General features: G+C 47.4%; 1 protein-coding gene across 2 annotated transcripts in view; it reads right to left on the minus strand.

Annotated features, from left to right (window-relative positions):
* The window catches only part of HIPK2 (homeodomain interacting protein kinase 2), a 166,638-nt gene extending 143,925 nt beyond the window's left edge, over nt 1-22,713 (minus strand). For both annotated transcript variants that reach the window (XM_081102468.1, XM_081102467.1), the window contains exon 1: nt 22,544-22,713. In XM_081102468.1, the coding sequence (XP_080958594.1) occupies nt 22,544-22,562 (19 nt within the window). In that variant the 5' untranslated portion in view covers nt 22,563-22,713. The remainder of the gene's footprint in view (nt 1-22,543) is intronic.
* Nucleotides 22,714-24,200: the final 1,487 nt, after the last annotated feature.

The raw sequence follows: 24,200 nt of genomic DNA on the forward strand, positions 1-24,200 counted from the left end.
CTAAACAGCCAGGCACCCAGCGCTAGCTTCCTGGGGTTAGACAGCTACACCCAATACTCCCTCCGGACCTGTATCTTTAGGTTTCTTTTGCTTTTTGAGGACATGATTCTCCATAGTCATCTTCTGCAAAGCAAACCCCATTTCTCGCTGAGCCGTATTTCCTCACGGCAGAACGAACCAAAAACAACAGACTCTGCCAAGCACATGGAGAACTGGCCGCACCTGCTCTGCTGAAACGCGAGGGGCTTTCCAGCCTGAAAACGCCTGAACTGCCAACATTAGTCGATGCCATGGCTGCAGGCTGAACTCTGGCAGCTCAGGCTTAAGTCACAGAGGGGACCTGGATGACACACTAGGCGGACATGTGCACAAGTCTGTCCCCACCACCAGGAAGTCAACCCCAAGTTCACATCCTACAAGACGGCGTCTTTATCTGTGCTTGGGAGGGCGCGGCGGGCATCTGCCCAAGGTTCTCCGCCCCTCTTCAAACGCTCCCGAAGGCCTGGGTGTGTTTTCTGTTCTGTCCCCAGGGCTTTACACACAGTGGCCTCAAATGCTGCTGAAAGACTGACTTTTGAGAGAGAAGCGCTCAGAAACGGCGGCTGCCTTGATGGAACCGAGGGTAGCAGCAGCCACAGCCACGCCCTGGGAGGAGTGTCTGGGTTAACCAAGCGGCAGGTAGGAATGCAAATCCAGGTTCCCAAGGAGCTCAATCAAAGGGGCTGGCTTGTCAGCTGACCTGGAAAGCAGAGAGGACGAGCCACCACGGGAGACGACCTACATGTCATATGGTTCGCAGACCAGCGCCGACTCGGTGATGAAGAACACCATGGCGCTCACCTGAGACGGCCGTGCGGGAGGAGAAAGGGGGAAACAGCAGAGGCGAAAGGCACCAAGTGTCATGAGTGATAAAGTCAATTCCGTCTGGGGACCATGCAGAGAGAAGAATCTCTCTTGGCTCAGCATGCATTTCTCCCAGCAAGATCCCAAAATCCTGTGTATCACTGTAACCAGGCTGCTCTAAAAATATCCAATAGGGAAAAAGCAAAGGTAAACTTATGCATACCTATGACTCTTAGCACTCCTGAAAATCACCACTTTGAGGGCTCGAGGATTTGATCTGAGAATCTGATCTTTGCGTGCGCGCACACACACACACACACCAACGTGGCCCCCAGCCACCCACCCTGACCTAGCTTGTACAAGCAGTTAAAAGGTGAGCCTGTTCCTTTAATTATGCCAATCGTGAGATGGGGAAGGCGCCAGTTGAGAAGGCATTTAAAGCAGATTGCCCCATTTAGGGAGATATGATTCTTGTAAATGAAGACTGGCACTTTTCCTAGACTAAAGGTTGCACTGAATAACCAAGGAACAGGAAGGCCGTGCCCTGCCCGCTGGCTTCAACCTGGCTTCAAGGACAGGCGCCACCCGGAGCCAGGCAGGGACTGCGGGAGGGTGGGGGGGAGAGGGCAGGGGGGGAGAGGGTAGGGGGGGAGAGGGCAGGGGGAAGGGGGTACCGCAGCGGGGCTAGGGAGGAGGGGGATGGGGGACCGCAGGGGGGCGGGGGAGGAGGGGGATGGGGGACCGCAGGGGGGCGGGGGAGGAGGGGGGATGGGGGACCGCAGGGGGCAGGGGGCCAGCTTGAGGCCCAGCTGCTGTCTGCTCCAGCTTAGGACCCAGTCCTGGTTTCTGAGTTTACTTCTCCTGAGACCCCCATCGGGAGCACGGGGAAAGCTGCTGACAGGGGCCTGACCCGAAGGCTGGGGAGAGGCCGTGCGGTTCACAAGGCCTCGTCCTTTAACTTCAGGACCAGTTTAAGGCGGTAGTGATTCTGCCGAAGTCTCCCGTGATAGAAGCACAAATGGTCGATGCTCCATGAACGCTGTGACCGGCGCTGGGTCAAGGCCCCCTGCGGGGGTGAGGAACAGACGTTCCAGCACACCAGCACTACTCCATTCTCTCGGGAGACACTGTGAAGGTCACCTCGTCCAACCACCCATGCTCTGCGGGACCCGACTGTCCAGCAGTCCCAGCAAAAGGGGCTCATCCTGCACCCCCCCGGGACCGAAGGAACCCGTCCCCCAGGACTGCCCGCCTGGAGGGATCGGCATGAGCACATCTTCCCACAGCTGGATCAACTGCGCTTCCAGGGGCTTTTAAATCATCGGTTCAAGCTGAATCCACAGCTACCTGTATTCTTTAATCCAACTGCCCTTCAGATATTGCTTCTATTTCATACAGTTCAATTCTTAATTAATTCCTTCCTGACAAATGTTTCCTTACAGCAAATGCGTATTCTTTGAACCATGCTCTCCCTTCCCCATCTCTCAGGCCCACACACTAGGGAAATCAATCTGACTCCATCACCAAGGAAGGAACGAATCAGTGGATGAATCAACCTCTCACTCTTCCTCCTTCCCTGAACCCAGACATGCCTCATAAGGGTAATAATCATGTTATAAGTCACATATTTTGAACAAAATGGTGGCAATATAAAAATCCAGTATTGTCAGCCTCTAAATCTCTGGACAGGGCCCACGCCTCCTACACACACACACACACACACACACACCCTCAGCTATTTCTATATTTAAAATAGCCTTCTTCATATACTGACTTTAAAGCTACATAATCATTTCTTAATATTATTTTTTTGACATGTAATTATTTCCCTCTTCCTATAAAATATATGTATTTCAGATATGCTCTCTTTTTAAAAAATTTTATTAAGACTCTTTTTCTAGGCTTCTTTAGATATTGAGCCCATGAGTCTCCAAAGTCATCTTCAGTACAACAAATCCTACTTCTCACTGAGCCATATTTCTTCAGTTTTAGGTTCACAGCAAAACTGAGCAGAGGTCCAGAGATCGCCCATATACCCCTTGCCTTCACATGTGCTTCCTCTATGCTCTCTTAAGTATTCTTTAAGGCTAGCTTGAGACCCTAATCTTAATTGATAGCACTTTTCTCTATTGTTAAATGTGATCTTTGTTCACACAACCACCTTACAAATATATATTCTCCAAAAAATGTATACACACATTTTGAATAATTATAAAGGCAGTGTTTATTAACATATAGTTCATTTTCAAAATTTAAAAGAATCTAGAGAAATGAATACTTTTGTTAGCGTGTGCATACATTTTGGGGGACACCTGTATAAGTTGATCGATCTCATTCAAACTCCATATTCCCAGACCCAGAGCACCTTTACCTAATTTCTCTTATATATGTTACCAAGTAGTCTCAGTAACAATAAAATTTAGGGTCTAAAATCCTCCTCCTAAAAAGAGAACGAGTCTCCTAGACATGTACCAGCCATTCCCAGGCATTCATTCTAAGGTAAGAAAAAGTCACGCAGATCGTCACAAACGTCGTATCATCTGGCACTCTGGATCCACACATGACTTTCCTGGGGGGAAGGGAAGGTGCCCTCTAATTAGGTTTTGCCCAGGGTAAAACAAAAATTAATTTATAACATTAAAATTAGAATTAAATTGATTTATAAATCACGTTTTAACTTTAAGAAGTAGAGGTGACCTAGACCTATAATAGGCCAATCAGTCGTTCACTAAGCATTTACTGAATACCAAGTTTTGCCAGGCACTGCCGTAGGCACCACAGATTTAGAATCAAAAGCCCACTCCTGCCCTCATAAAATCTGGCCAGAGTGGGCAGCAGAAGGAAATGACATACATATGGAAGCCCGAGGATGGCAACCACACGGAGATACCACGTCAGCCCCCGAGGATGGCTAGGATGAAGGACGCATGCTCCTGGGCGAACCCTGGGAACACGAAGTGAGAAAAGCCAGGTGCAAACGATCCCATTCATGCGAAGTTCCAGAACAGGAGGAAACTAGTGGTTTCTCCTGACGGAGGGGAGGGTGGGACTGGGTGATGCCGACTCATGGGCCAGGGTTTCTTTGTGGGGTGATGAAATGCTGTAAAATTAGATAGTGGTGATGAGTGCAGAATTCTGTGACTCTCCATAAACCACTGAACAGTACACTTTAAATCATATCTCAATAAAGCTGTTAAAAATACATACGGAAACCAACAGTCTTCTTTTATACAAACAACCCACAGAAGACAATGAAAGACTATTTATAGCATAAACTTAAGAGATAGATAAACTATATACAGAAAACTTTAAAGTACACTGAGAAAAGAACACATGAAGAGAAAACACGATCTTAGATAAGAAGACTCGGCCTTGTAAATGTTACTTTTCCGGGTAATTTATAAATACAATGTGATCTCAATGGAAATACCAACAGGTTTCTCTCTGAAATCAAGATATGTTGATTCTAAAGTTCATATGGAAAAACACACTAAGAGAATAGCCAGGAAAGCTCTGAAAAGGAAGAGCAATGAGGGAGAACTAGTCCTTTCAGATATGAACCTCAATAATTAACAACAGACTGACCAGTGGAAAAATATATAGAGCCCAGAAATTTATTATAAACTCCTACGGGAGAACATAAACTGTGTGTTTCATAAATGGTGTTGGGACAATTGAGTACTGGAAATATATAAATTTGGCTGCAAACCTCAGAACATAGTCTGATATAAATACCAAATGAACCAAGATATAAATGGAAAAGATAAAATTACAAAAGTACCAGAAGGAACTTAAAAACCTTGAAATAGGAAATGTCTTTCTAACTCTGACTCAACATAAAGAAGCCATAACCAAAAACATAAAGTGAAATACAAAATTAAATAGACTTTTGAAGGGCAAAAGACACCATCACAAGTGAATCAAAACATACACGACCAACTGGGAAAAAACATTTGCAGCTAATGTTACAGACAATATATAAAGAGCTCTTAGAAACAAAGAAGAAAAAGACCAACAACACAGTAGGAAAATGTATAAAGTTCAAAACATAAAGCTCACCTAAAAATAAATGTAAAATGACATTTAAACGAACGAAAAGATGCTCAGGCTCACTTATAATAAATATAAATTAAAACTACATCAAAAGACCATATCTCACCCACCCACAAGAATCCAAAAGTTTGACAATAGATTTGAAGCAGTGCTCTTGGGAGATAGGCATGTTCACAGACTGCTTGCATGAGAAGCTATGGCACAAATCCTAACACGTCGAATTTGTCAATATCTGTAAAAAATTACAGACACACTTACCCTTTGACCATACAGTCCCACTTACAGGATTCCATCACAGGCATGCACCAGCATGAGTATGAAGTGACTTGCATATAGGGTTAGCCATTACAGATGATTTGTAAAGAGCAAAGAACTGGACACAATCCAAAATATGTTAATGATTTATAACCATGGCATGTCAACAAAATGGAGTACTTTATGGCCATAAAAAAGACTGAAGATAATCTCTATGAACTAATATAGAGAGGGCTCTACAACATATTAAGAGAAGAAAAAAAGTTAAGATGTAAAACAATACATATAGTATACTACCTTTTGTATAATTAAAGGAGAATAAGAGTACACACACACTTAGAATCCGCAAGATGAAAGACACGAAGGGTTAAGCAAGACACTAATAAAAATAATTATCTAGGAGGAACAAAGTAAAAAGGGCAGGACTTCATTACAGGTATCTTTTTAAAAATGTTTTTATTGATTTTTAGAGAGAGAGGAAGGGAGAGGGATAGACAGAAACATCGATGAGAAAGGAATATCATCGATGGTAGCCTCCTGCAACACCCCTACTGGGGATTGAGCCCTGACCAGGAATTGAATTGGTGACTTCTTGGTTCCTGGGTCGATGCTCAACCACTGAACCACACCAGCTGAGCAATTACAGCTATCTTTATATATAGTTTACATTTAATTGTTTTAACTTTTTAAAAGATATTTTATTTATTTTTTACAGAGAGGAAGGGAGAGGGATAGAGAGTTAGAAACATTGATGAGAGAGAAACATCAATCAGCTGCCTCCTGCACATCCCCTACTGGGGATGTGCCCGCAACCAAGGTACATGCCCTTGACCGGAATGGAACCTGGGACCCTTCAGTCCACAGGCCGACGCTCTATCCACTGAGCCAAACTGGTTAGGGCTGTTTTAACTTTTGAACATAAAGAAATGTAGAGAGAATAACAACAAATTCCTATATACCTGTCATCTAGATCTTACATTGATAGTTTGGCCCTTTCAGTCATGTAAATGCAATACCTATCTCTAAAAAACTCAATTAAAAAATGTCTTAGCCCTGGCCGGTTTGGCTCAGTGGATAGAGTATTGGCCCACGTATTGAAGGGTTGAGGCTTGGGTTGCTGGCCAAGGGCACGTACCTGGGTTGCAGGTTCAATCCCTGGCCCTGGTTGGGGTGTGTGCGGGAGACAACAATCAATGTGTCTCTTTCACAACCATGTTTCTCTCTTTTCCCCCACCTTTCTCCTTCCCTTCCTCCCTTCCACTCTCTCTAAAGATCAATGGAGAAAATATCTTGGGTGAGGATTAACAGCAACAAAAATGTTTTACACTGAAAAGAAACTGAAAGATATGAGCCTAACCATATGTCAAAGTGGTGACATAGTCACTCTGAGGAAGAAGGTATTTTTAGGGACTTTAGAACAAGGTTTTTAATTACATATCCTTAGCTGGGTGCATGCTAAGGACAAGATAAAAATAACAAAGATGTATTAAATTTTCTCCACAGTTTCAATACTTATAGTAATATAAATATTGGTATTTTGAAACTTGATTTTTACATTTATAGGTTAAAGAGGAAATGAAGGTTTTCTGTAATAGAGAAAGGAGCTGCAAAATGATACGAGGGAACGAAGTGAGAGCACAGGGAAACAACAACTACATCGAACATGTCCATCTGACTCTTAATTTGCAACAATATGCTGCAAATTTTCTTGCTTTTGTCCACTGAAACTCCCTGGGAACAAGTCACCTCTGCTGCAATCACCACCCCTAATTAGAGGCTGTGGTCTCTAATACCATTGTCCAACACCACGGAAAACTCCAAGACAACCGGGGGAATCGAGCCATTTAACAGGAAAGGTCGAGGAGCTAGCTGAAGGGGTCTCACTGCCTGAACTTGTAACAAAAAGATGAACGATTAAAACACACCAAATCAATTTTAACAAAATCTATGGCTGTATGATGAGAAAAAAGAAAAAACTAATTTCTCACTATTTAAATGGCTATTACACAATTCCTTACTTTGAAAATTAATGATTAAAGGGAAAGCATTAGCAAAGATCCTGCCTTTCCAGTTAGAACTATTATTTCACGGTAATCAGTCAGCCCCGAGAGATGAGGGAAAGCTCTACTTTAGCCAAGAAATGGAAGAATTAGAAAAACATCTTTTCACAAAACTTGATGATCACAGGAGTTCAGGCAAGAACTAACATTTGGTGCTGACACCATTCAGGAAGTGGTTGCTGTGCCAGTCACACCGCACAGATCCCTTTCTGGTATCGCCTGCCAGGGGGTCCATTGTAGCTTCACTAATAGTGAGCCACTGGGAGGTGAGTGAAGTGCAGTCACCTCTGGGACATTCTAGCCCCAAATGATGAGCTTACTAGTCAAGCTTTTAGCTACAGGCAGTGCAGGCGATGGGGGTGACGCTCAGCACCGCCCCAAGCCAGCGGCCCCACTCAGCCGGAGGGTGCGCGCTTCCACAGGCAGCCGAGCAGCGCTTTTCTGCAGCGGAGACTGTGCCAGGTGCAGAGGCTAAAAGGAAGCTACAGCCAGATGCACTGCGTGGTCCTCGATAAGATACCAATTTCAACAAACTGGCTTCCAAGAACATTTGGGGGCCAATTACAGAAATCTGAATATGGACAAGGAATGAGATGACCCTTAATGACATACAAGGTTGGAAGCATATCACTTTGGGGGGTGGGGGAAGAAAAAAGAAAAAGTATATATATATATATATATATATATATATACACACACACATATACATACATACATAGAAAAGGGGTGTAACAGGGTAATTTTTATTTAAAAATTTTTTTAAAATATATTTTTACTTATTTCAGAGAGGGAGAGGGAGAGGGGGATAGAAACATCAATGATGACAGAGAATCATTGATCGGCTGCCTCCTGCACACCCCCTCTTGGGGATCGAGCCCACAATCTGGGCATGTGCCCTTGGCCATAATGGAACCCAGGATCCTTCGGTCCACAGGCTGACGCTCTATCCACTGAGCCAAACCGGCTAAGGCTGCAACAGGGTAATTTTTAAGAGAAGAAAAGAGAGCCCCACACCAGGGATGGATTCTCTCTCATCATTGATGTTTCTCTCCCTCTCCCTCTCCGAAATAATATACAGCGGTGCCAAATTCCTCCTCAAGCACACAGTGCCCCAATTCCCTGTGTGAAAACCTTACCAGCCATGTTCAAAGAACCTGTAGGAGAAAAGGGAGGCTAACAGGCTTTATCAGGGTGGGGAAGGTACGGCCCATGGGCTGTATAAGGCTTGTGAAATCATTTCGTCTGGCCCTGCCAAGGCATCAGGGGTGAGTTCATTAAATGTTTGACCAAATACAGCAGGCTAATTTTTAAGTTGGTAATTTTGTATGGCCCTTGGCAGAAAAAGGTTCCTCACCTGTGCTTTAAGGCAACATTCAAATCCCAGGTAGAAAACAAGGAACTAGATAGAGCTGTTAGCAGAATCGCCCTTTGACAATAAAGACGCACATTCACACCCATTTATAAACTCACCAGGATGGCTTTTCCCTTTAGTCATCACTCTCAACTTTAGAAGATGTACTGTATGCTCTAAATGGCGACTCTTTCAGGTTTCTCTATTGTAGCTTCAGACATAAACCCGTATAAGCAAAACTACATTGTACAAACATCCCACTTAACAAGTTTTGGGAAGTGTCTGCAGTTTTTCTGAACTCCACACGGGAACACAGACACGGTCCTATCTTTAGAATTTGCGGTCTAGTGGGGGAGGCAGGGGAAAAGCAAATGAGCCCTAATAAATGGTATCTCAAAACTCTCCATGTTATGAAGGGAAAGGAGGGTGTCCTGAGATCAGAAGAGGGGTGTCTAACTTACGTTGGAGGAAGTGACATTTCGGTTATGATGGTAGAGTGAGTAGTAGCGAGCCAGGCTGGAGGCAGCACAGGCCTGGAGGAGGCCAGGATGGGGCGCAGAGGGGGAGGCCGGAGAGCATGCAGGGGCCGTGTTGTAGCCACGCTGTTCAGGATTTGGGATTTTATTCAGCGTGAGGGGAAACAGTTGGGCATCTATAGTAGGAGTTATCAGATCTAATACACTTAATATCACCATGGAAAGAGGCTAAAGGCTCAAGAATGGACGTGGGTGATAGGTCAGGGCAGTCAGATGAGACCTTACGGTGGGTTAGGCTGGGCTATGGCAGGTCCAAACTACAGCCCGAGGGCCAACCCAGCCCAAAGCCTGTTTTTGTAAAGAAAGTTTTACTACACAGTCCTGCCAACTCATTCATGCATTATCTACTTTTATGCATGTATGCTTCCACAGCTGCAGAGCCACGTGACTGCTAGAGTCCATCTGGCCCACAAAGCCTACAATCCCTGCTATCTGTCCCTTTATGTAACGAGTTTGCTGACCACTGGACCAGCAGATGGCAGTTGAGAGGTGGACAGGTTCACCACATACAGTTGACATTCATTGTTCACGGACTCTGAAATTTGTTTGTAAGCTCAGAATCCATACTAAAGAAGGTGCCTTCAGCCCTTCGTGGACATGTGCAAACTGTGGCGAGACATGGGCTGCCTGATGCACATGCTCCCAGCTGAGGTCACACAGGCTCTGCTCTCCTGTGAGCTCTGCTATACGCGGGGCCAGTGTACTTTCCACAGCCTAGTTAGTACCATGTCCATCACACTGCTGTTCAGGATTGAAAAATGACCCCCAAGCAGAGTGCTAAAGGGCTGCCTCGTGTTTCTAAGCACAAATCAGCGGCGATGTGCCTCACGGAAAAATACGTGTCCTAGTCAACTTAACTCAGGCTTGAGCTGCGGTGGAATAGGCTTCGAGTTCAACATTCATGAATCAACTGTGGGTTAAATAAGGGGTCTTTAACCAGAAACACACATAAAATAAGGCTGTATGTGGATCAGCTGATGAAACTATGACCAAAGGCTTGTAGGAAGCGGACCTAGGAGCAGTGGTTCCGTATTCGCTAATTCGGTGTTTGTAGCGACTTTAGAGAGCATAACCACAGTGAAAAACAAGAATCGCTATATTTAGGACACAGAATCAATCAATTTGGGGGTAGATTACATGTGAAATGAAACGATTCAAGGATGACTCTTGAGTTTCTGACGTGCACTACAAGGGGAAGACGATGCCATGTATGGATGTAAAGGGTCATGGAGGAGGCGTGTATTTCAGAGAGTTGACCAAGGTTTTTTTCTTTGTGCGTGGAAAGTTGGAGATGCCTGTGAGCTATCCAAAGACAGATGTCAAGCAGGCTGTTGGCTTTAGGACAGGAGCTCAGAAAAGAAGTCTAGGTACAATGTAACGCTGGGAGTCACTACCATAGAGATGGTGTCAAAAGCCCTTGGGAATCTCATGTCCTCGGGGAAGAGAGGGCCCAGGCCTGAGAGTGAAGAGGAGCTGGGCTCCTTGAGTGAACAAGTGGGTGAATTTAAATCTCTTTCTAGGTGGTTTGACTTAATATAGAAATACCTTGAGGAGGAATGTAATATGGTTATATATGGAGAGAACTCTATAAATGTTCACACTCCCTGTCCAGTAATTATGCTTTGGAGAACCTACCCTAAAAGTCAGACACCCCTTACGACTACATGGAATAACACTGAGAATAACTCATGAGTATAACAGCAAGAGCTTTAACATTTGGGGAACGCTACACTGAAAAACTTTTGTTTTTCCTCTGGGATTTCTTCTACCGAGTCTAAACTTAGACATTTCAACTTCTCTGAACGTTTAATAAAGATCCACCTCTATTTATTTCGAGCTTTTAAAACAATGGATTATTTTATCTACTGAAATGCACATTGCTTCAGGGTAAGGGTTCTTACCTGCTTCGTTCATTGCTGAACCCCCAGCAGATAGAACAGTCCCTGGAATATCTCATGTGCTCAACAGACTCTTGTTAAATTTAACATTTTAATCATGTAGAATTTATGTTGGTATGATGATGCGAGGTGAAAATACCCATTGAGATTTTTCAAGTTGCTATCACATGGTCCCCTTCCCATTTGTCAAATCAGGTTTCCTCCCCCCGATGCTTCCAGGCCCCTCCTCCATCAGCACTAAATGCCTGCAGACCACAGGCCCTTCAGTGAGGGCTGTCCATCTGGGCCAGACCGGAAGCTTTACAGTTGGTGGGAACACATGGTAGAGAGCTCGCCCCTTTCCTACTTTTCATCTTTCAGACCTGACTATTCTATGCCCAGCTCCTTATCTTTCAAGACCGGCAGGACTCCGTTTCTTGAATTCTGAAACCTTTATTCAGATTTTGATTGAAACAAAGAACACATTTAGAGAAAAGCCAAAGAAGAGCAGATCACACATTCCACTCCCTCATCTAGGAAGGGGTTGGGACGACTTTCCACCTTGTAGCGAGAGCCTGTGGTCAGGGGTCTGAGCTCTGGATCCAGGCTGCCCGGGGCCAATCTCAGCTCTGCCACCTGTGCGCGGTGGCACCCCCCTGCGTCTCGGCAACACAGAACTGCAGCAGGTCCTCCTGGCGGCATCACTACAGGATCCGATGAATTAATATACGTGAAACTTGAGAACAGAACTGCCATCGCCAGGGCTCGGGAAGGATCAGCTCTTAGCATCTTTTCATGGCGTTTTTTTCCTTAGAGGTCTCAGGAAGCTTATCCTCAGATACTGTATCTGTTTTGCTGCTCAAAGGGGGTTCGTGGCTTGGCTGCCCTTTACGGAACCCCTCCTCCGTGCCAGCCACTGGCCTCAGAGCTTTGCACTCAGTCTCACGTGATCCTGTATGGCAACGAGGAGAGAGACGGGACAGCAGGGCCTCAGGGAACGTGTGTTTGTGACATTACCGCACCAGCCCCATCAGTGCCCACCGCAGCGGCCCCTGCTCTAAGGATCCCAATCATGTGTCTCCTTGTTGTATGCTGCACAGACCACTGTAACTTACCTGTGAGGAGCAAGGCAACCGGCCACTCAAGAGGAGAGCATGCTTTGGTATCAGGTGGGTTCAAGCCCAGGCTCTACCAGCTACTGTTTATGAGACCTTGGACATGTAATTTAATATCGCTAAGCCTCAATTTCCCCTCCTATAAACAGAGAAAATCACAGAGCTCTTTATGGTAGTTAATAATAACATGTCATTATTGTGAGTATGATATCTGCCCATTCTATTCTGGGACCCAGGGCCATGATGGATGAACTATAGACTGACTGGCTCTGGGAGAAGAAGAGAAAGTAGATCCGGCATTTACGACAGGCCCTGGAGAAGTTGGGGTCTCCACTCTCCTGGAGCCAGAGGCTGGAAGGCCGGAGGCTGGATCTGTACCATGTCCTATGGCTTCAAGAAGTCAAGGCCACAAAAGGCAGCTGAGCTGCAGCTAATGCCAGGAAAGCTTTAATAAAAACAACTCCTTCTGATTTTAAATACTGCCTGCTTTTTCACTCTAAGTGCATTCCTCTAAAACAGGGGCTCTCCATCAGAAATGCAAATTCTCAAGCTCCGCCCCAGACCTAGAACAGGAAACTGAAGGCGGGGCCAGGGGTCTGGTTGAACAAACCCTCCAGGTGACTGACAAATCAGCCAAGTTGGAGAACCACTTCTCCACGGAGTTTCATAAATGGTATTGAGCTTTTCTGAGCAGGCAACAGGAAATGGGTCTGTTTCATCAACTCTGCTTTATGGAGCAACCGTAAGTATAAGGTCAAGGCTGAGGAGGGAAAAGGGGGCAGAGCAGTGTATCCAGTGAAGCAATCACCAGCCATGACTTGTATAAACAGGAAGCATTTCAAGTTGCCTCTGTTGCTCAAGTTCTCACAGCAAGAAGCCCCCTCCTCAACACCACCCTTAGAAGAGGGCATCAGGGGCCCCAACCATGGACCCCATAGTTCCAAGGTGCCAGCCACACCTCTCCCCAAGGGAGAGGCGTCCCCAGTCAGGAGGTGTGCCTACTCCTACCACGCTGGGTCCCTGGGAATCCAGCCCAAAAGGCCTCGTAACCACTCCCAGGCCTTCCCCAGGGCCGCTGGGTGCACACTGGCTTGAGCAGGCCTTCCCCAGGGCCACAGATTGGACACCCCAACCAGGGGCAGAGAGAACTGGTGTGTCGCAGACTGGGAGCCTTGTTTCGCACTGCAGTCCCAGGACTCACCAATGTCAGGGCCAGCCCGTCCCTCAGTGTGTATCTGTGTGTTCAAATACTTCTTTAGTTTACTATTCTGGACAGAGCACACCAACAGGATCTAATGTGGGGTCAGAACGTCATGCCTGGAACAGGACAGATCTCCACTGTTGGTCATGTCAATGGGAAGAACGACTCTCACAGGTACCTTGGGAAGCCGCTCAGTGACTGAAAGGGCTCTGTGGTTCGGTGGCTCATGTCACGATGGTATTGGTTCCTCTTCCGTGATTTTTTTCCTTGTTAATAAGTGGTCCATGGTGACAAGCTGTGACTTTCTCAGGGAAACATAAAGAACAACTTCCTAACAGAAGACCCTTTAAACACTGGTGCTGAGCGTGTGTGGCCTTGCTTTCCTTGGACAAGGGGGACACCCTCCCTCTGGCTGGGCTCAGTGAGGCACTGTGGGCTGCAAGGGACCCAGCACCCTGTTACGGGCCTGGGGGGAAAGCCTACCAGCTCTGTAGAAGAAATACCACGTATAGCTAACATCAGCAAGCTTCCCTGACCCCGTATCACCACCATAAGGGGTGGGGAGGAGAGTGAAAGGAACAAATATTTATTGAACCCCCGGGTCAGGCATGCTGAGAAGTGCTCTGTGCATTTTCTCCTGTGCCCTCCGACTGCTCAGTTCCATCGCCACGATGCTCACGCCTTCCAGCGCACCTTACGGCCTCCCAGCATGGCTCACCCTCTTGGCTGCCCTATTCCTTCTATTAATGCCAGGCCAGGAAAAATTACCTTGTTCAAGTATGATTTTGATGATATTGGTCCCCTTCTCCCTCTACACCATAAAAAGTCTCTTGAATTAGAATCCCTTTAAACCTTTCAACAGCTGATCCCAAACATTCAGTGTTCTCATCTGCTGGTCTATTTTGCGCTTACCACTCCAGCCAAGCAAAAATTACTCTGCAAATGAATTCCATCATGCCCTCTGCTTATTCACCGTGTTAAACCAGAACAAGAGCTGTGTCTCTTTGTATAGGAACACCTCATTTATCCGACCTCATTGGAAATCAGCTGCACCACAAAAACTGATCTACATAAATTAATTCCCTTTCTTTCAGAAACGTAACCCTTTAAAGTGGCCTTAACTCCTTTTTGGAACAAGTCATGGAATAATCAAATGAAAGAGATTTTTTTATTTTAGCCATTTTCTAATGGACACATTTCTCTCATACATTAGAGAACCTCCCAGTCTCCGTTAACAGAATCTAATGAATATCAATTAATCTCTTCCTGATGGTGCAGGTCATGCTTAATGAATAACAGTAACCACAGTGTGCTGGAGCTGGAGATGTAAGTGGTTCAGGGGGTAAAGCCGTGTGCATGTGCATGTGCGCTGTCTCCATCTCTCCTCACCTGTTACAGTGCCTCTGAAATGGACTTTCCCACGGAAGCTCCTGCTGTCAGTCTAGGTTCTGTGAGTAGGTGCCATTACAGAGGACTCTCCAGGAGGGTGTAATTTACTGCCTTTCTGCATAATTTCAAGAATTTACATGCTGGCTTTTGTCAGTCTATAAATTCCTCATTAGAGAAAAAAATAAAAAAGAACACATTTCCACAACAGCAACAAGCCAGAGTTTTCCAAATTTCCTTACCATGTGACTTTCAACAGGATTCCAGGAACACACGCCATTGAAATGTACCCCTTTAATGCTATGAAATGAGAAGTTCTATATAGAACTGGCATGATGGATCCCTCTGCTTATGCTAAGCCCTTGGAAAAATCATTTTACATTGTAACAATTCTATTGGTTGAACCAAGGAGGTAATATTGACTGATATGGAGGAAAATGGTAAAAATACAGGAACAAGCCTTACTTCATCAGGATGCAATCTGTAACTGCGTGAACCCAAAGTGCTTTTCCACCCAATGTGATGGCAAGTTCCACAATCCTTCACTGAGGACGGACAGCATAACCTGGGGTGGAGAAGGGAGCGGGGGTGGGGGTCGGGGGAGTCCTTGTCCACTCATATATTAGACTGCATTCTTATTGTGAGAACAAAGGTTTTATAACGTCTGCAGCATTAGCCCATGCAAGAGTGAATCAATCTTACTAGTAATTCTGCTCAAACGCGGTGGCATTTAATTAACCAGAACCTACTAGAGCAAAAGAAGTTAGGCAAGAATTGCTAAAACACTGCAAATCTGTTCAGCGCTGTGTGTAGAAATAAGTGGCTGTAAAACCACAAAATTATTTTGCAGTTTTAAAGGCTTGCTCCTTTTTTAAAAAAAAAAAAAAATTGGATTTTGCAGTTTCAAAGGCTTTCTCCTTTTTTTTTTTTTTTTTTAAAGTTGGCAACTATTTTATACTAGCTTACTTTCTAATGCAAAGTCATCCGTTAGAGAATCCCAAGTTGAATGGCTTTGTCTGTCACGTCTTTTGCCTTTTCCACTGGCTTTAGACCAGAGAGAGGGAGGAACTCCCACTGCCAGTCTGACTTGTAGCCACCCTCGTGATACCTAGCTCACTTGCGGCAGAGAACCTGGTAAAACAGGTATGGCTTTAGCTGACTCCAAATCTGTAAAGAATTGGACTGACTGTCTTAAGTCTGGATGAATGGATGTTACGCTGAATCATTAAGATTCTTCTGTGTGCTCTGCTCCTCCTCTTTCAAGAGTAGTTCGCGTTCTTGAACTTATGTCCCCTGTATTCTGTTTGTCAGATCTGCAGGCGGACACTAAGAGCTGGAAGTAGAAGGGTGAAATTCAAAGCAACGAAGCTGAGATTCAAAGAGCAAGAAGACGGCATTATCTGGGGTGAGGGATGCTTAGACATGAGCACAGGAAAAATACTCAGGACCGAGGTGAAAGCAAGGTAACCAGAGGCCACCAACCCAGGGCTGGTGGGATTATCAGTTATTACTTACGTACTATATTAAAGGAAGTCAACTGAACAAATATTTATGAAGCGCCTACTGGGTTTAAGGAACTGCCCTGCTGCTGTAGGGGATACAAAGATGAATCAGGTTTGGCTCTTGCCCTCCAGGGGCTCACATGACGCAAGAACCCTGAAGTCATTTTTCTCGCACACAGGGTACTAGTGAGACCGGTGTTAAAGACCTGTATTCAGTTCTGATCACTACCATTTGTAGTGAATGTGGAGAAACCAGAGCTCTCAGGAGGGAGAGAACGCAACACAGGCCCTGTGAGGACAGAGCGAGAGACCCAGTTATTATCTTCAAGCGTAGGAAAGGTTTTAGAGAAAGGACCCGAGTAAAAGAAAACAGGTTTGGAGGACAGCAGGCGAGATTTCAGGCTGGGAATTTCTTGACAATCTGGTTAACAGAATCCTGGAATTGGTCAGAGGGAGTTACTAGTGTGGCCTTTTCCTGGAAATTTTTTTTTTCTGATAACCTGATAATTTCAGTCAAGAACATTCACCTTCCTGAATGTTCATATTTCTCCCAAGGTCCTCTCCTGCTCTGGCTCCAGCTCCCAAGAGGCAGGCCTGGGCTTTCTTCTCCTTAACCCCTGGCCTGAGTGATCTGCTGAGCGACCACCAATCCATACCTCCACCAACAAGTGTCGCAAACTACCTGGAGCGCAGGACGCAGCCAGGCAGCAAAGCCAGGGATTAATCCTCCGGCAGCCACGTACGATGCAAGGGTCGGTTCCCAACAGCCCGGGATGCTAAATACCAAACACTAAGAGTCTCCAGGCAGCATGTGTGCATTTGAAATATATTTGCATTTATAAGGATATAAAACGGTAAGTAATGAAACAGGAGGACGCAATCTGCAAATCAGAGGTGGTCATTTCTAAGGGAATCTGTCCTAGGTATTTTGTACATTCGGTGATAAATTCTGATTCCAAATAAAGAAAATATTTCAAGAGAAAAGAGGGAAATGGCATCTTCCCTTTCTACCAGGGGTGGGGAACCTTTTTCTGCCAAGGGCCCTTTGGATATTTATAACATCACTTGCAGGCCATACAAAACCACCAACTTAAAAATTAGCCAGCTGTATTTAGTCAAACATTTCATTAATTCACCCCTCCTGCCTTGGCAGGGCCAGCCGTATCTGGCCCATGCGCTGGACATTCCTCACTCCTGCTTTACACCTTAAGAAACATTAACAGATGAAAATGATGAACCGGCACACACACCCACACACGAGGAAAACAAGCACCTGGAGTCAGACCGTGGGCTGGTGAGCCCATGTTGAGTCCTGACTTTGACTTCTCATACCCGCTGAACTCCTCGAGGACAGGGACCCCACATAAATGTCTGTTGAAGGAATGCATTCAAGCAGTGCCCTACCTGTAAAGTAAAGTGGCAGTGCCCACCTCTTGGGTCTGCGGGTAGAGAGTATGTATAGCACAAACTAAGTGGGGTCTGAGTCACAATTATCACTGTGAACTTCAGGCATGTCGTTTCTTTTAGAGAAAAAATAAAGACCCTCCTATTCACTCCAGGTTCTCCATTTCCTTTTTCTTTTTCCCCCAATAGGGTACTGACATTACGAACCTGACATTACGAGTTTGGGCCTTTCAGGTTCACACTTTGTGGTGATTATTACAGTCAGCTCGCATTATTCTGAGTCCTGTCTTTGACAGCAACCCGAAGTGCTTGAATTGTCAACATAAGACTACCAGAAAGCATGGGCAAAATATCTGTTCAGAGAACAATAAAAAATACCTGTTCCGAGAACAAAAAAAGGTTCACATATCATATCCTCTTGATCATCCCTACTTTGTTCCACCTAAACCTCGAAGGTGGTTCCCCAAGACTGGTTTCTATGAGAGGAACAAGGAAGGGAGAAGTGAAAGAACATACAGAATAAAATATGAAGACTACGAGCAGCTGAAGCGTGCTTAAAGCACCAAGTTTCTTTTGTAGGAAAATGATGTGGCATGCAGGTGAGCCTGCAGGCGCTGGCTCGTGGGTGGGTGGGTGGGGGCCTCCCCTGGGAGGGGGCCCTTGGTAAGCCAGCCCTCCTGCCCTGGCCTGCTGCCCGGGTCAGGTATGGATCTTGATGAAGGGCAAAGGTCATTCATACCTTTCAGACTTTGGGATGCTCTCCCGGAGGCACAGCTGCAGCCTCGAAACTGTTCTGCAGGCTCGCCTCCTCGTTTTTAAAGTGGCACAGAATGTGCCTCTACAGATGAGAAACTCTCCACCTGAAACCAGCGGCAGCTCAGTGGGAATCCCGGATCTGGGAAGGTCACAGAGGGGGTCAAAAAGGGCTCTTTCTTCTGTGGCCAGAGGGGGCTTATTGTTGCTGGTGCCCAAACTGGAAAAGGAATGGCAGGAGATTAATAATTGAAATGTTGCTATTATTGGTTTTCTAAACTGTGGGTTATTCTTTCCCTGGAGTCATCATGCCTGTAAGCAGCTCAAAAGATAGCGGGATTTAACACACACTGAGAAAATGCCCACCACAGCCGGGCACTTTCCATCCACTCGTGAGAAGTGAGAAGTTCGGCAACACCTCCCGAGCCATACGGTAGCTCCCTCTGATTCAGATACTGTACCCACTGCCCGGAACTAAGGTGACATTAACGAGCCTTGATTCACTGCTCAAATGTGGGGAGAATGGAAGCAATATTTATACTTACTCATTTAAAACACATAACACACAAACACAAGAAAAGATATTTCAGAACATGTGTCATCAGATTATTTTAATGGAAGATGATTCAGAACCCATTTCTTGGTAGGCATCTTGGTAGGTGTGTTCAGGCCCATCCGATGGGAGATTTCAACACTTTGGGGAAGTCTGACTGTGTAAGCCAGTGGTTCTCAACCTTGGCTGCACATTAGAATCACCTGGGAATCTTTTTTATTTTTAATATATGTTATTGATTTTTTTACAGAGAGGAAGGGAGAGGGATAGAGAGTCAGAAACATCGATGAGAGAGAAACATCGATCAGCTGCCTTCTGCACCGCCCCCCCCCCCCCCACCACCACCACTGGGGATGTGCCCGCAACCAAGGGACATGCCCTTGACTGGAATCGAACCTGGGACCCTTGAGTCCGTAGGCCGATGCTCTATCCACTGAGCCAAACCGGTTAGGGCCCTGGGAATCTTTTTAAAATCCTGATTTCTGGGCCTCGTCCTCCGGAAATTCTGTTTCTTTGTTACTAATGTTGTGGCCTCACCCCATAACAAACAGAATTTCCGGAGGATGAGGCCCAGAAATCAGGATTTTAAAAAGATTCCCAGGTGATTCTATTGTGCAGCCAAGGTTGAGAACCACTGGTGTAAGTAGTCAACGTGGCTCCTCTCAGGTACAGCAGAGCATAACTAACTTGGAACTTAGGGTCTTCTCCTTCAGAGCCTGTGGCAACACAGATCTTTTCGGTCGGCCTTTGCACTACATGTTGAAAAAAGCCTTGCTAAGCAAGTCGATGGAGTAACCAATAATTGTGAGGCAAATGTTTAACCTTCTAAAGAAAACAAACCTTTTTAAAGAAGTTGAACCTAATCAGTACCGAGCCACTGAAAACTAATGTGCTATTTATAAACCTATCCTTAGAAGCAAATTGTGGAAGACTGATTACACTCCGCCACCCAGTAACTCGCATTAGCAAACATGCCCTGTTTGGAAGACAGCCTTTCTCTCTAAACATCGGGCAGTTCAGAATGCTCCCCTCGTGCATCCAGGTTTTCAGCCCATATCCCAGCTTGGGGCGACTGCACCCCATTTAAACAAATGCACTCTCCTGAATGACAGCTGAAACGCCTTCACCTGTCTCCTGAGAAGAACCCCAGGCCCGATTTTTTAGTAGCGTGAAAACTACTAGAAATCACTCTTCCTGGAGAATTCCACGGGAAAATTCCTGCTCCTTCAGGGCACACACAGGGAGTCCTCGTGTTCTGACCGGGATCTGGTAAAAATCAGGCTCACTGAATCCAGCAGGTATCGCCAAGGAGGGAAAAGGAGGTCACTGGAGTCTCAGAAGCACTCAGCACAGCGAGTGGAGGTTCCAGCGATACAATCCTTGCCTCTGGAGGTCACCTGTCTGTTTCAGAGCGTGACCAACAGACTCTTTCAATAAGACCCTGGACGTGTGCAGAGGGATGCTGAACTGGTTGAGGAGGGGAGCAGAGGAAGACTAGGAAAAGGATGACAGTGATGCACAGAGACACTGAAGAATCAAAGCGTACAAAGCCTAGGAATAATTCAGAGAGCATACAAACAAGACGGAGGGAAGCCCAGGTTGAAAGCGGTGACCAGGGAGATCACCTGGGACAGGGAGGGAAGGCTTGCAAACAAAACCTGCACTCCTGAGACCTCTGAGGTCCCTAGTGAGTCTTCAACCATAACACCTTGCACACCCACAGTCCTGCATCTGGGGTGAAGCGCTAGAAGAACATTGTAGAGAGAACAGGAGTGCCCAGGCTCAGCCCCAGGGGCCGGGCCTACACTCCACATGGATTTAGAATGAAAGGAACAGGAGGAGAACAGTGCCGTCCCCAAGATGGCTTTCCACCAAGTTGACAAAATACATCCCAACCCACACACCCAGCCCCTGCGAAAGGAAAAGCAGCGGTTTACTGTAGTTCTGAATTCAATGCCAAGTTCCTTCTCTAATGCTCACCCGGTGTGTCCAGCAGAGGGAGTCTCAAGGAGGTACTTCATAAAGAGAAAATTGTTTCATTTTAACACTCCATAGACAGTGGGAGCATTGGCGGTGGCCCCCTCCCAGAGACACAGACGAACAATGAATGCCCAACACGGGCTCTCCTAGCAGGCCACAGAGCCACGGGCTCCTTCTAGGCTGCGTGGTGGAGTGATCAGAAATTTCGTTTTGTTTTGTCGAATGGTTAAATGGACCTTGTGTTCTTCAGAATCAAAGAGGAAAGCCCCTGGAATAACATCTCTCTGTTGCCTTCTAAACAGCCCCTTTGTTTCCAAGAGAGTCTGAAAAAAAATATTTACAGTCCATAGGTTATTTACAGCCTCGCTATCCAGGGCCTGACTGGTAACTTTATTCCACCCAGAAACCTAATTCATTTGGAGCCTTGGAACTAATAACAGATTTTCTTTGCAGATAAGTGGTTTTTTTTTTTTTTAATCTGCCTCTTACAACAAAGATAAAACTATTAATGCGTTCCCTGTTTCACTCGCCACCACTGCTCTCTGGATTTATGGAAGGATTAAAATCGCCTCTCCTCACCCCTCCTCTCTGCTTCACACAAACCTCTTCCCCTCTCATTTGCTATTTCATCCACTGAATCTCTGAACAAAACCGAACGAAAGCCAGATGGACTGCCGCTAAAAGTATGTAAAGGCTGCTATTCCAATGATTTCATGAGAAAAACATTTTCACGATGAAAAGATTGAAAAATCAGGCCCTCTTGGTTCTAGAATCCCTCCCACTACAGGCACACAAAAACACACCGAAGTGTAAAAAACTTAGTTGATTCTGGTTTGATTTCTGGCTGGAAACTGACAGAACTGACGGAGAAAAACGAGAGGGAGGGAGGGCAGGGAAGCGAAGCGCTTTCGCCCTGCGTTTTCTTTCTTCCTGAAGACAGTCGATCCCGACAAAATGACCCAGCGCCAGGTGAAGGTGCGCCACGCAGAACACCCGGACCCGTCCAGAAAGACGTCTTGGCCGCCTCCCCAACTTGAAAACCTAAACTACATTTTCTCTTTACACACGTCGATGCGGGGGGATTTCAGGCTGTTTCATTGTTCTGCCCGGGTCCGACCCGGACTTTCCCTCCCCGACCCGCTTCTCCTCACCTAGCCCCGCGCATGCCGACCCCACAGGCCCCCAAACCCGAGGCTCGCGGAGGATAAAGGAGCGCGGGTGGGAGTGGAGACAAATGGAAAAGGGAGCTGCGAGGACGGAGTGGAAAGGAGATCGTCCTAAAGGTAATCTTCCGGGGGTGGGGGACGAAAGCTACACCCATCACCTTTATTTATTACGAATAAATAAAAAGCACAATCACGGGATCCGTCTTTTCCAGGCGCCCCCTCCCCATTTCTTTTCTTCGGGCAGTAGCCCACCCTCGCACCCCCGCCCCCTCCACCCTGGAAATAAGATCCTGTTAAATTCCGGATCCCGGCCGTTTTCTGGGCAGGGGAGGGGATGGAGGGGAGGGGAGGGGTTGGAGGGGAGGGGTCCGAGCCGGTGAAGCCCGGGGGTGGGGCGCGGGGGCCGGGCGCCGGGGCTGCGGACCGGGGGCTGCCCGGCGAGGGGCCGCGGGCAGAACAAAGCTGCGGGGGCCGCGGGCGAGCCGGTCGGCGGGCGGGCGCCCCTTACCTTCGTACACGGGGGCCATCGGGGCCGGGGTGTCCGCGATTCATGGCAACGGAGAAGGGATCGCGGCGCGCGAGCTCGGCCCCCCCAGCCTCAGTCGGAATCTGCCATCTTGAGCCTGTGTCTCCGCTCTCGGCGCAGCCGGGGCCGCTGGCGCCCGCATCACCGCCTCACTTGGCCGGCGCCGGGGGAGAGAGCCGGGCGCCGCCGCCGCCGCGGCCCGGGCCCTGCGCGGGGCTCCGGGGCGGCCGGGGGGCGCAGCGGCGGAGGCCGAGGGGCCGAGCGGCCGCGGCCCCCGAGCGGGTCCGCGGTGGGGCGGGAGCCGGGGCGGGCAGCGCGCGGCCAGTCCCCGGCCGGAGCTCAGCTCAGCATGGCTGTGTGTGGGGGCTTCGGCAAAAGTTGCACGGGAGGCGGAGGGGCGGGAGCAGCCGGGAGGAGGGGCGGGGGGCGGGGGCCGGGGGGCGGGGAGCGGCGGGGCGCGAGCGAGCCGGGGAGCGGAGTCCGCGCGCAATCGAGCGCCGATGGCACGGATGCGAGGCGGGGAAGGCCGAGCCGAGGGCAGAGCGGCGGGCCGGGCGGGGGCGGGGCCGGACGGGGGCGGGGCGGGGCCGGGCCGCCGCGATTAAAGGGAGCGAAGGAGGCTCGGGAGGGCGAGGGGTGCCCACAGGTCCATTTTGACTGGCGGAGGGGAGCCGGCGGGCCAGGGGAGCAACCAGAACTTTGCGCGTGTGCGCGCGCGCCCTGGGGCGGGAGGGGGCGCAAACCAGAAGGGGGTGTCTCCCTCCGTCGCACCTGGTTGGCGCTCCCCGGCAGAGGTGTGGAGGGAATGAGTGAAGGAGTGGGCGCCAGCCGTCCTCGGAGGGAGGATGAGGGAGTGGAGCAGCTTGACATCCGTAGGAGAAAACGAAAAGAAAAAAAATAATAAACAGAAATCCATAGCAGGTCAAAGATGCAGAAGCCATTCATTCCGTGGACGCGCAAGGAATGCAGCACGCGGCGGTGGCTGCGGGAACCTGGTTTCCACGTCGTCTCACGCCCACAGGGGCCTTACAGGCTCTGCCATCACCTGGACGGTCTCTGCCCTCCGCGGAACCTTCCCAGGCGTCTGCTTTCTCCCATCAAGCCTTCCACGGAACCTCCAAACTCCCCAGCCCTGAGCCTCTCCAGGTTCACGTCTGCAGGCCCTCCTGGATTTGGTGACAGGACGCTCTGCCATGGCCTTCAAATTAAGAAGAGGCGTCTCCTGTTAGGCAGAGCTTTGGAAACTGTGGGTCGTGACAACAATCCATCATTAAAGAAATTAAGTAGATGGCAATCAGCTTAAAAAAAAAAAAAAGAAATGTATCAGAATAAAAAAAAAAATTAGGATCCATTGCCCTTAGTAAGGGTAACTGGTTGCATAAATCTCTTGTTTCAGTTATATATACTGGACAACAGTACTGTACTATGATGTGAATTGTATTTCCTAATACTGAAAGTCATGGATGAAAAAAGTTTAAAATCTATGTTTGGGGTGTATAATAATGATTTCTAATACGGCACTATTTTCCTAAAACCAAACCTGTTATATTTTCACTACCACTTGTCATTCCCAACCTTCATACCCTGTGACCACCCTCCCCAAATGCCTCAAAAAAAAAAAAAAAGACCAAAAAAAAAA

Source organism: Myotis nattereri (genome assembly GCF_964212035.1).
Source record: "Myotis nattereri genome assembly, chromosome: 11".
Lineage (NCBI taxonomy): Eukaryota > Metazoa > Chordata > Mammalia > Chiroptera > Vespertilionidae > Myotis > Myotis nattereri.